Raw genomic sequence first — 15539 nt, forward strand, 5'->3', positions numbered from 1 at the left:
GGTGGAAAAAGCAAGAGAGTTCCAGAAAAACATCTATTTCTGCTTTATTGACTATGCCAAAGCCTTTGACTCTGTGGATCACAATAAACTGTGGAAAATTCTGAAAGAGAAGGGAATACCAGACCACCTGACCTGCCTCTTGAGAAATCTGTATGCAGGTCAGGAAGCAACAGTTAGAACTGGACATCAACAACAGACTGGTTCCAAATAGGAAAAGGAGTGCATCAAGGCTGTATATTGTCACCCTGCTTATTTAACTTCTATGCAGAGTACATCATGAGAAACGCTGGACTGGAAGAAACACAAGCTGGACTCAAGATTGCCGGGAGAAATACCAATAACCTCAGATATGCAGATGACACCACCATTATGGCAGAAAGTGAAGAGGAGCTAAAAAGCCTCTTGATGAAAATGAAAGAGGAGAGTGACAAAGTTGGCTTAAAGCTCAACATTCAGAAAATGAAGATCATGGCATCTGGTCCCATCACTTCATGGGAAATAGATGGGGAAACAGTAGAAACAGTGTCAGATTTTATTTTTTCGGGCTCCAAAATCACTGCAGATGGTGACTGTAGCCATGAAATTAAAAGATGCTTACTCCTTAGAAGAAAAGTTATGAGCAACCTAGATAGTATATTCAAAAGCAGAGACATTACTTTGCCGACTAAGGTCTGTCTAGTCAAGGCTGTGGTTTTTCCAGTGGTCATGTATGGATGTGAGAGTTGGACTGTGAAGAAGGCTGAGCGCCGAAGAATTGATGTGTTTGAACTGTGGTGTTGGAGAAGACTCTTGAGAGTCCCTTGGACTGCAAGGAGATCCAACCAGTTCCTTCTGAAGGAGATCAACCCTGGGACTTCTTTGGAAGGAATGATGCTAAAGCTGAAGCTCCAGTACTTTGGCCACCTCATGCGAAGAGCTGACTCATTGGAAAAGACTCTGATGCTGGGAGGGATTGGGGGCAGGAGGAGAAGGGGACGACCGAGGATGAGATGGCTGGATGGCATCACAGACTCGATGGACGTGAGTCTGAGTGAACTCCGGGAGATGGTGATGACAGGGAGGCCTGGCGTGCTGTGATTCATGGGGTCGCAAAGAATCAGACATGACTGAGCGACTGAACTGAACTGAAATATATATTAATACAATGGAGTTGAGAAATTTAAAATAATCATATTCAGAAATAGAAAAGCTGTTGAAATGAACACATACTTTTAAAAACTTACAAAAATTAAAGACGGAAAATGGGCAGAAAAAATTTTCCTTTTTCCCCTCTAGTTTCTTTGGCTGGTCTAATAAATAAATTGACATAAAACATAGTGCCGGGAGAAAGACATTTAATTTTGTACAGGTGGGATCTCCACAAAGATATAGGATTCAAAGGCAGCCAGGAAATTGAAATTCATTCACTATCCTAAGCTAAAGAATAGGGACCTGCAGCTTCAAAGGGGAGGAAGAGATTCACTGAAAGAGGCAAATAGCAGATGTTTGATAATCAGGTGTTTGCTTTGCCTCTCAGATAAAATAAAATTTATCTGAAAGTTACCTCTGGTTAAAGCTCTCTTTCTGGTACAAGGCCCTATCTAAATCTTCCTCCCACCCCCACCACTGTTTCTTCATTTATTTGCCATGAAGTGATGGGACCAGATGCCATAATTTTAGTTTTCTAAATGTTGAGTTTTAAGCCAACTTTTCACTCTCCTCTTTCATTTATATTAAGAGGCTCTTCAGTTCTTCACTTTCTGCCATAACAGTGATGTCTTCTGCATATCTGAGGTTATTGATGTTTCTCCTGGCAATCTTGATTCCAGGTTGGGCTTCATCCAGCCCAGCATTTCTCATGATGTACTCTGCATATAAGTTAAATAAGCAGGGTGACAATATACAGCCTTAATGTATGTCTTTCCCTATTGGGAGCCAGTCTGTTGTTCCATGTCGTTTTATACTGCAGTAGAGTAGATTTACAATATTGTGTTAGTTTCAGGTATACTGCAAAGTTGTTTGGTTATACATGTATCTATTCTTTTTCAGATGCTTTTCCCATATAGGTTATTACAGAATATTGAGTATAATTCCCTGGGCTATACAGTAGGTCTTTGTTGATTATTTTATCTATAGTAACATGTACATGGTAATCCAAACTCCCAGTTTATCCCTTCCCTCCCATCTTTTCCCATTGGTACCATAGTTTATTTTCGAAGTCTTGAGTCTGTTCCATGGTATGATTGGAAAGTATCAGAAATCAGTACTTATATTCCTTTCCAGGAGCCCTCTTAAAGGTGAAGCACTTTTGCAGGTACACTTTTCCCAAAGCACCAGAGTAAAAGAGAAGCTGTTTGCTAATCACAAAAGAAAAAAAAGTCATAAAGATTTGATGAGAATTCATTATAATGCAATTGATAAGGAAATTTGATTATTTTTTGTGACATTTTTAGGTAATAACTGGAATTATGACTGAAAATGTTATATATAATATTTTTAAGAATTGTTCACAATTTCTGGAGTACACATTAATAACATACATCTAGAGAAATATAGCTTAAAGAAGATTTAGTATTACTTTCTGCCTGACAATGCTTACCATGTAATTTAACATCAAATAAACAATGTTTAACATCCTCATATATATATACATATGAGAGAATAAATCTTTAGAGCTGTTTCAGGGACACTTGAAAATGCCAATTATTTCAAAGGCAAAAAGACTTCATTTAGAGTATGATATGGGGAATTCAAGGATCGTAGGTCATTGTGATATAATATTTAGTTATCCACATAACCAAAGTGACAACAAAATACTTTGCAGGCAGATACAGAAAGTTATATCGCTGTTAAAAAAATAGCTCTTTTAATAGAGAAGACTCGGTTTTCTTAAGTAATCAAATACTTGTAAATATAACATGAAACACAAGAAATGATTTTGATAAAATATAGAATCTTTATTCTAGTCAGATTACTTAAAAGGGTAATGAGAAATCTTTCAAAATCTTACAAAGGGCACACCAGTAGGCTAAGGAAATCTTGTTGTTGTAACAGATGAAAGAAAATTTTACACAAATAGGCATATACTAATTGTTATTAAAGCTTATTCTTGAAAAGATTTATAAATTTATTCAATTTTATCCAACTTAACTACACAAGGCAAAATTTTCTTTTCTTCTTCCCTCTCTTTTCTCCTCAACTTTGTACATCCATTTAGTTTCAAAATGAAAAAGCAGAAAATAAGAGAAATAATTGTTACTTTAGGACAAAATTAGTCTTTTCCCTTAATAAATCATATCTCTATACTTCATACCTTTTCTCAAACACATCTTACCTTCTTGCAGAGTTTTAATTACATATATTATAATTCTTAAGTCTTGGAAATCTTTAATGAAAATGAAGTAAGAAGGTGTGAACTGTCAGACTAATATTCCATAGATTAGTGTTTTAGGAGTATATTGCATAATTTCTAGAAGTGTACACTTTCTCATAGTACAATTTTTTTTAAATATGGCACAAGACATGTTACTGACAGGTGCAAATATCTTTTATTTCTCTATAATAAGAAGTGAAAACCAATAATTGATGTTTCTCTCTTTTACCTTATTTGGAAATGACCTCAATGAATTTCCATCATTTAACTTAATATAGCAAAACTCTAAATTACCAAAGAGATTTAGGACATATAGTAAAACATAATTATTTTTGAAAAGTTCACTTAAAATTTGTATCTCCATTACAATTGTTTAATTCACTTGTTTTTAATAACCATGTTTAGAATACTCATAAAATGAGACATTAAAGCAGCAAGCCATCATCTTAGGTTATTTTTCCTTCTGACAAATTCTGTAACAGAGATAATATGAGCTTATTTGACTTTTAGTAAACCTAGGTAGAAAGCTCTGAAGATAAGCCTATTTTAATTAAAGTGACAAATTTAAACTAGTTTTTCGGTTTTTTTTTTTGTAAACTAGTTTTATTTATCGAAGATTACCGCAAACCACATGCACTTGGAAAGCATTTGGATTAGTGTCTTATTTCTGAGGGTTTAAAAATATGTAAATTAATAAGTGCATATTTTTCTTTAAGCCAGTTAAAGTCAGTTTGTTTTTTAACAAAGTAATTGTGTCTATACCTTCCAGAGGTAGAAAAATATCACATATGCATAACATACATCTATAGATGTATATAAATACACAGACAGAGACCCTATATGTCAACTCGCAGCTCAGGTTGTACATTTTTTAGAAGCTAAGTTTTATTTGGGGGCAGAATGAGTACTGCAAGTCCAAGAGACAGCACCGCAGATAGCTTTGAGAAACTGCTATAAAGAAGCAGGGGAACGGTCAGTATATATGTGATTTTGGTGAAAGGAGAGAGACATACAATCAGACACATATTTTTCAGACGCTTTCTGCTAGTCACAAGGAACAGTCATCACCATGAAAGATTTTAGTGCTTTTTCTAGGCATAAGGAGGTATAAGAATTGGGCTTAATAAAAATTGGCTGCTGAAAATATCTATCTAAAGACCTGTCCTGTGAGTTTTCCCAGAGCACAGACTGCCTCATCTCTGCTTTCCACCCTGAACTCCTTTCAAGGTGTGTTGAAAATTAGCAGCTGCTGCAGCACGTGATTTAATCCTTGTAGAGGTAGATGGCAAGTGCCAATTTGTAGTGAACATATAGCTTCCATCCCAAAATTGTAGCCAAGAATCAGATACAACAGAACAGAGCTCACTAGTTCATAAGTAACAGCTGAATCCAAATTGTGTCTCTGGAAGGTAGAACAAGTGAAGGTCACCTACTCAAATGGCTAAAGCATTTTACTAATTTTTGTGGAGAAGACTTTTAAGATTTGTATTTGTCCTTGACAAGTAATCTTATGGGAGCTGTGTACTAAATTTTGAGGAAGGGAAAATTTATAGCAGTTTGTATTCTCAAAAACCTTTTCTCCATCCCCCCTTGTTTACTTCTGTCTCAGATGATTGTGGGCTGTGTATTAGCTATCTCACTTGGGTGTTTACATTTGAAAGATATGGAAGATTTACTTCAAGCAACAAAGAATGCATGATGTCTCCAAGGAGTTTTGGAGTGTGTTTATTATCCAAAGTCTAGAATAATTACTATTTTCCTTCTTTTTAGAACACTTGTTTCAATGTCTTGATCTTTTACAGTGTGTACAAGCATTTTGAGATCAAAAGGGGAAGTTTGGAGGTTGGTAAAAGATAGGTGTATTTTGCATTGTTTTCTAGAGGTGCATTTCTGGTTTTGTGAAGGTTTATTAGACAAGGACTGTTGATTTTAATTCCTCGAAGAGTTGGGTTGCAGCCTGAGTGATATCAAATGGCTGGTTCACCCATTGAAATACATTATCTTAATTTGCCCTCTTATGTCAAGGAGATTTCCAAAGAAGATGGAAATTAAAAGATTTCTATGTTCTGGAGTTCAGGGTTTAACGCCATATGCCTTTTAAGCTTCTGAATAAAGTTTTTAATGTTTTTCTTTTTCTTTCCCCTGACTGTACAATTCAATCTTCGACCAACTCACCTCAGGAGGAAAAACCTCAACTATTGCTTCTCTTAGCCCCTGAATACTGGCCTTTCCCTGATTATTTAGGAGGGCCTGGGCCATCTGTTTCTTCTTTAAGAATGCCCCTTCTCCCCATAGGGGACTGTCTGTTTTCTCTGTTAACTACATTATATCCAAAATAATGTTTATGGTCGGGAGAATACATCTTAGCAGCGAATCAGAGTCCCTGTAAGTGGGACTGTGAAAGTGCAACTAATCTTTTTAATGCCTCTCTAAATCTGTGAAAGTGGAGGTAAAAGGACTTTGTAATTTACTAGAACTACTGCCATCCATAAACACCAGTTGTTTGCATTGGGGGACCAGAATATATTTACGTTGCATAGGAAAGCCTGAAGCCAGCAGAACCCAACCCAATTACAGGGCCCTGGAAAAGTAGGAATTGTTGTAAGGATCAGTGAAGCCAGCTCAAGTGATTGTACTAAATTCACTACCTGGCTTTCAAGATTTACACAAGTATTCTTTATACCTTGGGCCTAGTGATCTGGACAGAGTTACTCTCTGCAGATCTTAACAGGAAAGGGAAGTTGAAACAGGCAGATGAGGCTGAGCAAGACAAAAAGAATACTTTATCTGTTGTTGTTTTTAATATAGGGGAGACACAGCAAAACTTGTCTAAAGAGACACCAGCCTGGTGAGAACAATGAACTCACCAGTCTGTGAGACCAGTTTAAACAACAAGCTTATGGGATCTGTGCCTGTATTCAACCCTATGATTATCCTCTTTATGACAAACAGCACAAAGGACAAAAGAAAACAAGAGTATTCATAACAAATCTTTACCAGAGTCACTATACCAAAGATAGTGGTTCACACAAATATTTTCTCCTGCTAATCGAAATCTAGAAAAAGAAAAGAACTCTCCCTACTCTTATTTCCACCACGTCATGCAGGCAGAGACCCAGGAAACTGATGTGGTAAGAACTCTTACGTTCTACCAGAGCTTCCAGGATCTCTCAGCTGTAGCAGCCATGGAACAAAAGATGTCCAGCCAAAGCAGAGACCCACATTGGGCACCAGACTACTGGGGAGGAAAAATTTTCCTTTCATTCCTGATAGGTTCTTTGGTTGGTCTCGTAACTAAATTTTGACATAAGACAGATTAACAGGAGAAATACAAATTTGATTTTATATATATGGGAGCCCCACAAACACATGAAACTCAAAGGCAGTCAGGCAGTTGAGGCTTATATACTACCCTGAGCTAAAGACTAGGACAGGGGCCAGAGTTTCAAAGGGGAGGAGGGCAATTCACAAGAAGATGAGAAGAACAGATGTCTGGTAATCAGATGTTTGCCCCGCCATGCAGATGAAGGCTTCAGATTAAAAAAAAAAAAGAAAAAAAAAAGTTATCTCTGGTAAGAGCTCTTTCTGGTACAGGCCTCTAATCCATGCTCTTTTGGGCAGTTATGGAGGAGGTAAAAAGCTACTCGAGTCTAGTGGGCCTTGAGTGCCTTCACTTCGAGTAATCCACCTGTCAAAGTGTCAAACTTTAGGGTACATATCCTGCTTCCCTTTAAATGCAGCCAATCACTACCACATAGACTCCTATTTCTTATACAGCCTACTCAATTCTGTCCATCCAAACCACATAATTTCCAAGCAAATACCCAGATATCTTCTTTGATCTAAAAACTTTTTATTGTTTTTTTAATTTAAGGAATTTCTTTAAGTAAAACCCCAATATTACATTTTAAAAATAAACAGTAACTCCTTAATTAAATATCCAAAGCAATGTGGAAATTCTCCCCTCTGTTTCTCATTTTCTTAAACTAGGATCCCAAATAAGACTGAAATCAGATTCTTAAATTGTAATTTTCTAATGCTCTCTCAAGTCCACTTTATAGGTTTCCCAAAACTTGTTTTTCTTGCAAAATTTACTTGTTGAAGTAGTTATTTGTTCTGTGTCATTTCCCACAGTCCAAAATTTGCTGATTGCATGCAATGATGCGAACTTGTTTTTCAGTCCCTTGTATTTGCTGTAAACTGTCAGTTCTAGTGATATTTAGGTTTCAGTGAAATTCTAATAATTGGCAAAGATATTTTTATTGGTGTTGATATGTCTGCTATCAGGCACATGTATGCGGTTATCTCTCTTCATGTCACATTGGCAAGCCGTTAATGATCCTTGCCTAGATTCCTTGTAAAAAAAGGTGATAGAGTTCTAATTCATTCCTTTCTTAGAAGAAAAGACGGTATCTGTATAAAGAAAACCTGTGGCCAACTATTTGTTTACCCTCAGTTCAGTTCAGTAGCTCAGTCGTGTCTGACTCTTTGCGACCCCATGAATCGCAGCACACCAGGCCTCCCTGTCCATCACCAACTCCCGGAGTTCACTCAGACTCACGTCCATCGAGTCGGTGATGCCATCCAGCCATCTCATCCTCGGTCGTCCCCTTCTCCTCCTGCCCCCAATCCCTTCCAGCATCAGAGTCTTTTCCAATGAGTCAACTCTTCACATGAGGTGGCCAAAGTACTGGAGTTTCAGCTTTAACATCATTCCTTCCAAGGAACACCCAGGACTGATCTCCTTTAGAATGGACTGGTTGGATCTCTTTGCAGTCCAAGGGACTCTCAAGAGTCTTCTCCAACAACACAGTTCAAAAGCATCAATTCTTCGGCACTCAGCTTTCTTCACAGCCCAACCTCACATCCATACATGACCACTGGAAAAACCATAGCCTTGACTAGACGGACCTTAGTCGGCAAAGTAATGTCTCTGCTTTTGAATATGCTATCTAGGTTGTTTACCCTAGGGTACAGTTTTTACCAGAAAGGCAAGATACATGTTTGATGATTTTCCTGTGACACATTTTTCCTGGTTGATTCTGACTCCAATTCCTTGCTTCCAATTATGCAGTCCATCTCCTACCTCTGCTGTGCTTTCCTCATACTCCCCCATCCTATTCTGAGCCCTGGGTAGCACTTTAATGAATATTTAGAGCCAGTAGGCTATGTGTGAAGGATATAGTAGGATGGTGAAATTATACTGCAGCACAAGACTGGACAGAAAATAGGCAATTGAGCATCATAACCCCTATTTTTAAAGAATTTTGAGTATCTTTTATACTGCCACTTCATCCCCACTATTTCCTTAACCCTCACTAGTTTTTCTGTGGGTTTTTTTTTTTTTCACACTAGAGAATTTATCAGTGTTTTGATAAACAAAGGCAACTCTCACTTGTGTTTTGACTAATACTTTTTGTTCTTTTTTTCCCTCTGGGTAAACTTTTATAGTATGAACGGTACAACAGGCCCATAGAAGATATAATGCTTGTGAATAAACTTCTTTGATGGATTTCAGCAATCAAGTTATAAGACAATTTTGTTTACAAGGAATAGACTGTTAACTGAGTCCTCAAGGAACAGTCAAGGCATAGTCAGGGATATGACAGAATTTCCTATTGCTCAGTTTCTACAATCTGTAGATAAAACATTTTGAATCCCAAAATTCTTTTGGGGAAGTAGTTCAGGATAGTAGTTAACAGCACAGAGTCTAGAGTCACCTGTGCTAGTTTGAGCAAATTACTAAACCTCTTTAAATCCAAATTTTCTTGGGAAGATGTGGTTAAGGATATTCTGCCTCATGGGAGGTCTATGAGCTCTTTCTACTTCATGTAATGTAATACAGGTAAATATCTTAATGATAGCTTATTAATATTAATGTGTTTTTATTTTAATGAAATCAATAGTCTTATTCTCTAAAGAACATTTAAAGTCAGCAGTCAGACTTGTGAAATCAACATATATTCCTTTAGAGAATAATGATCATCTGAAAATATAGGCCTCTTCTTATACCATGTTAATACTTATGGTATTTGTTTCACTTGTTTTCACTTTTCTCCATTTATCTAAGTATTTTCATTTCTGCCTCATCACTTGGCCTCTTTAATATTATATCTATGGTTTCTCAAGCCCTGACCCACAAGTGACATATTTTACTTCAAAAACTGGATATTTGAAGTGTAATTTTAAGGATTAGGCAGATCAACCCTGGGATTTCTTTGGAAGGAATGATGCTAAAGCTGAAGCTCCAGTACTTTGGCCACCTCATGCAAAGAGTTGACTCATTGGAAAAGACTCTGATGCTGGGAGGGATTGGGGGCAGGAGGAGAGGGGACAACCGAGGATGAGATGGCTGGATGGCATCACTGACTCGATGGACGTGAGTCTGAGTGAACTCCGGGACATGGTGATGGACAGGGAGGCCTGGCGTGCTGCGATTCCTGGGGTCGCAAAGAGTCAGACACAACTGAGGTGACTGAACTGAACTGAACTGAAATACATAGTCAGAAAAGCATGTACTTTTAAAAATAAGCAATTATTAAATACTTGCTACCTAAGTAAATCATTATTTAAAATTAACAGGGGTAGTTTTTGCTTGAACCCCATACATGATCAGTCTAGCCAAAGAATTCATTACTTGGATGAACTTTGAAAGGTGCAACAGACACACCCAGTACACATAGACACACATATCCAATAACATTCACCAGTCTTAGTTGTACAATTAACACCTTATTTGTGGTAGAAAGCAAGTCAGTTCTGCATAATGACTTGTCCAGTCTGTATCAAAATCTTTAAACAAATTAGGTTAGAGAAATAAAGCTCTAAGAGCTTAAAATGATAGTAACAGGAAATTTACCTTATTATCTTCATACTTGACTATCACTAAAAGTTAATCTAAATACTACTGAAAGGGCTAATGATGTCACTGGCTCCTCCCAATGAAAAAATGATATTGTTGCCCCATTTTATCACCAAGGCTATTTGATGCTTAAGAAAGCTTAAGAAACATGCCCAACATCATGAAAGATCTGGAATCTTTAGCAGCTAGGATCTGAACTCAAGTCTTGTGATATTATAGTCCTTATATCTAACCACTAATCAGCAGAACTTGTATTCTTGACATTACCAAAAGGCAAAACACTGAAAACACCACCTTTACTCCATGTTTAGAAGCAAAGTATTTTAGCGAAGGTTTATATTACCTTATTTCATTTGTAAACAACTAGGACTTTTTAGATCAATTAAGCAGGAGTTGGGCAGGGGAGGATGACCTATAAAATTCTCTGCCCAGCTAACTTAAGAATGGGCTTTAGTCTGACCTTTTCTCACTGTCAGCCATTTCCTTATCCCTCTCCCTACCTGTCAGTCATTCACATGATGAATACATGGGGAAATGTTATTTACATCAGACATGTGCGTCCAAAACTGCTTCAGTCATGTCTGACCCTGAGCGACCCTATGGACTGTAGCCTGCCAGGCTCCTCTGTTCATGGGATTCTCTAGGCAAGAATACTCAATTAGATTGTCATGACCTCCTCCAGAGGATCTTCTTGACCCAGGGATCGAACCTTCATTTCTTATGTCTCCTGCATTGGCAGGTGGGTTCTTTAGTACCAGCTGGGAAGCGCCCCACATCAGACATAGTTTTAAATAGAAGCCACATTGACTGAAGGACTATTTGATATATTTGATTGATTCTATATAGACTCATGTTGCTTCCTTGCTTTTTCAATTTTCAATGACTCCTTTATATAATTCCTTTTCTGGAATAAATGCAAAGCAACAAAAGGTACTTAATGAAGAACAATAATAAAACCATGACCATTTCAGGTTGAATTTGTGGTATCCTATTTCTGACCAAATATTTGATTTTTGTTCCTCCAAATATGTACAGTTTCCATCTTGAAATTTCAGTTTTTTTGTCATCTTTAGAAATAAAATATAAAATATATATAGCCATTTATAATATAAACACATACATAAGTTAAAAGCTTACAAAAATATATGCATAACTGCCCAACAAATAGTACTCTTAATATTTTGTTGTGCCTTCCTCCAGTCTGTTTCACTTTTGCATCTGAATTCTACCTATTATATCTATAATATATACAACACTTACATACTGCTAAACATTATAAAAGAGGTTAAAAGATTATAAAAGAGGTTATTTTCATATAACTTATGTCATAGTAATAGATGTTTTCATAATTATCTATTGAATAACTGAATGATAATTTTTCTATCTCTCCATCTATTAGAATATTTAGGTTAATAATTTGTTATTCTGTCACTGATCCTATTAAAAACACCTTTGTTCTCTAGCTTTGGACTGTTTTCTGAATAGTAAATTACTTGGCAAAAAAAAAAAAAAATCATACAATTTTAGGGTAAATAACACAGGTAGCCTCAATGTTTTACCAAAGGCACTGTATAGTTTAGAATATTATCAGTAATATTAAAGAGTGTCATTTTTTTACCACATCCCTGCCAGTACTGTGTATAAGATTTTTTTCAAAATATGATTGTGATTTTTAGAAGTAAATAACGGTACCTCTTCATAATCTTTGTTTGCTTTTCATTTAAATATTAGGGTGAAGAAGGAGCCTCCCAGGAAGGAATTCTGGAAGATATGCCTGTGGATCCTGACAATGAGGCTTATGAAATGCCTTCTGAGGTAAGAATTTATACATATAAAACTCCAAACAGAAAGCTTAAAAGCTTAAAATTGGGTCTAATAATCGGTACCCCAAGTCCGTCACCCTCAGATTTCCCTCACCTTTGTTGTTGAAGAGAATGGCTTACTCTCTAGATGCACACGTTGGCCAGATCCAGGACGTCTGGCGTGTGGACAGCTTGCAAGCTGTGAATCGTTTTTACATTTGTAAAGAGTTATTTTTTAAAAAGGTAGCAGCAGTGACAGAGACCATATGTGCACCACATAGCCTAAAATATTTTCAGCCTGGCCCTTTACAGAAAGAGTTTGCTGATCGCTACATTAAAGAATTATTTTACTAGAAACATTACCTTCTGAAACAAATCCCAAAATGGAAAGTTAGAGAAATCAACTAAATACCAAGAGAACGTGATTATTATTGACCATACATTTCCAGCTAGATATGTGCATAGTAAAAGTAAACCAAAATTATAGAGTAGAAATATGATAAATGCATAGTTTTTAATAATGTATATATTTCAGTCTATCATTCTAAACAGCATAATTTAAAGTTTCTTTAATAAATGTTTCAGAAGGGAAATTAGAAAATACCTTTAGATGAATGACTAACTCAGGAATAAATAGAAAATCTGAATAGATTTCTAACAAAAATATTGAATTATTAAAAAAATAAGTGAGAACAATATTACTTGATATCAAAATGAGACATCACCATTAAAACCTGAGTTAAAGTGTGTTCTAGTAGGGTTGTTCTTCTTCATGGCATTTTTAAAAAGTATATTGATAATTTCCCACTTGTAGAAACAGACTAAATTGTTTATTTCCTAATTTTACCAATATTCTGGGTTTTTTTTTTTTTTTTTTAATTGGATTGGCCAAAAAGTTCACTTGGGATTTTTCTGTATGATCTTACGGAAAATCCCAAACAAACTTTTTGGGCTCCCAGTGAATGCACAATGGTAAACACTATAGAGAATAAAAGAGTATTTACTAGTACAAGAACACAAGCAGTTTACACTTTAGTATGTTTGATTTAAAAAAAAAAATACAAATGTATCCCTTCATTTATTTATCATGATACCCTTGACAAACATTACTGCCTTTTATGCACGAGGCATCACAGGGGCAAAAATATACAGCATGCACAAAGTTAGTATTTTACAAGATTTTTTTTAGCTCAATCAGGGTAAGTTTTATAGAAGAGGTGGGTGGGAAGGGGTGGGAGATGTGACAGGTCAAAATGAAGGAAGGACATTCTAGCACAAGAAAATCTCAAGGCACACATGCCTGGGAATCCAGGTGGATATGTCTGAGGCACAATGAGTAATTAAGTGATTCAAGCTCTGAGAATAGTGACAAATGAAGGCTGCAGAGACTGGTCCAAGATGACTTGTGAACTACTAGAAAAACCTAGCCATTTAAGTTTGTACTTTATAATTCAGAAAGCAGCTTAAGTATTGAAAACATGTTTGTTTTCAAGCAGGATTCTAATATTATTAGAGTTGTTCTTTAGGAGGACTAATTTGGCCTCTTTGGTTAAGACCATTAATATTTTTATTGTATGTGTTATTCAAATATTGGAGGGGAAAGGAGGAGCTTTGAAATAGGAATAATTAAAGCTGCAGATGAAGATGAAATTTCCAATTGGGAAAGTAAAAGGAGGGAAAATGTGACCTGTCTTTAAGTGTCTTAATTTCTTTATAAAAAATTACCTGATTTGGTTCTCACACTTTAATTGCAGAAAATGAGAGTCAGATAAGACAGGCTAGCTACTTTGTCCTACAAGACCAGGTCACAGATTGTTAAATAGCACATCTGGAAGTAGAATTCAGATATTTGACTACCACCCTAATTAATTCACTTTTGTTTTCGAAAGGCAGATGAAACTGTTAAAAAGAAAATTGTATTGGATGTAGGAGAATAGTTTCAGAACTGTAGGACTATATCCTTTTTGCAAAATGGCAAGCCATGTCCTATCCCATTTTCCTGGAAGCCCTTGATTACAGGTCACTTATGCTAAACTTCATGTTGCCTTTCTAATTTTCCTTATACTAGGAAGGGTATCAGGACTACGAACCCGAAGCCTAAGAGATATCTTTGCTCCCAGTTTCCTGAGACCTGCTGAAAGATGTTGCACCCTGTACAAGTGCTCAGTTCCAACATGCCCAGTCATGACATTTTTCTCAAAGTTTTCACAGTGTGTTTTGAAGTCTTCCATCAGCAGTGATTGGATTATCTGTACCTGCCCCACCAACTCAGCATTTCGGTGCTTCCCTCTCACTGAATAAATGGTAGCAGGGTCTTTGTGTGCTGTGGATATTGTGGCTTCAAACATAAAATGTTAAAACAAATTAAAAACACCTAAGTGACTACCACTTATTTCTAAATCTTCACTATTTTTTTGTTGCTGTTGAAAAATTGTGAGTGATTTACTATCATAGATTATAAGATTTTATGGTGTCTTTTAATGATTCTAAAGAATAATGATGTATTGTGAAATTTGTTAATATATACAATACTTAAATATGTGAGCATGAAACTATGCACCTATAAATATTAACTATAAAATTTTACTGTTTTGTGGTGTGTTTTATTAACTTGTGTTTGTATATAAATGGTGAAAATTAAAATAAAATGGTATCATTACAAGAATTTTATCCGCTCTCACTTTAATAATAAAACCATGCTTATAAACAACATGAAATGAGAACTAACATAACTCACTTAAAGCTCTTAACATCATCTGAAGGAGAAGGAATTTTAGAGGTGTTTAAAAAAGATGAGATGAAATATTAACCCTTTACTGAGGAAATGTCCTGAAGCAATATTGTCCAAAGTTTGTTTTGCTATGCACTAGTACCTTAAGAGGCTTGTTACTAAAAAAGTGGGTTCCCCTCCTACACTGTTGGTGGGGATGTAAGCTGGTGCAGCCTCTATGGAAAACAGTATGGCGATTCTTCAAAAAAACAAAACTAGAATTATCATATGAGCCAGCAATTGCACTCCTGGACATATATATATCCAGACCACACTATAATTCTAAAAGATACATACACCCCTATACTCATAGCAACCGTTCACAATAGCCAAAACACGGAAACAACCTAAATGGTCATTGACGAGAGGGATGAAGATGAAGAAGTGGCACATATGCGTAATGAAATACTACTCAGCCATAAAAAGAATGGAATAAGGCCATTTGCAACAGCATAGACGGGCCTAGAGACTATCGGACTAAGTCAGCCAGAGAAAGACAAATGCAGTATGATAGCAGTCATACGTGGAATCTAAAATATGACACAAAGGAAACTACTGTTATCTATGAAACAGACTAATGTGTTCATATGTAGAGAACAGTCTTATGGTTGCCAGGGGAGAGGGTAGGATTGGGAGTCTGGGGTTATAAAATACAAACTAGCATATATAGAATGGATAAACAGTATCCTACTGTATAGCACAGGGAACTATATTCAGTATCCCGGGATAAACCATAATGGAAAAGAATACACA

At 36.2% G+C, this 15539-nt stretch overlaps 1 protein-coding gene across 6 annotated transcripts in view; it reads left to right on the forward strand.

Moving 5' to 3' along the window:
- SNCA (synuclein alpha) overlaps positions 1-14678 on the forward strand; it is a 153352-nt gene extending 138674 nt beyond the window's left edge. For all 6 annotated transcript variants that reach the window (XM_040237856.1, XM_040237855.1, XM_040237853.1 and 3 more), the window contains exons 5-6: positions 11946-12029; positions 14085-14678. In XM_040237856.1, the coding sequence (XP_040093790.1) occupies positions 11946-12029; positions 14085-14117 (117 nt within the window). In that variant the 3' untranslated portion in view covers positions 14118-14678. The remainder of the gene's footprint in view (positions 1-11945; positions 12030-14084) is intronic.
- Positions 14679-15539: the final 861 nt, after the last annotated feature.

Source organism: Oryx dammah, unplaced genomic scaffold, assembly GCF_014754425.2.
Source record: "Oryx dammah isolate SB20612 unplaced genomic scaffold, SCBI_Odam_1.1 HiC_scaffold_3, whole genome shotgun sequence".
Taxonomy (NCBI): Eukaryota; Metazoa; Chordata; class Mammalia; order Artiodactyla; family Bovidae; genus Oryx; species Oryx dammah.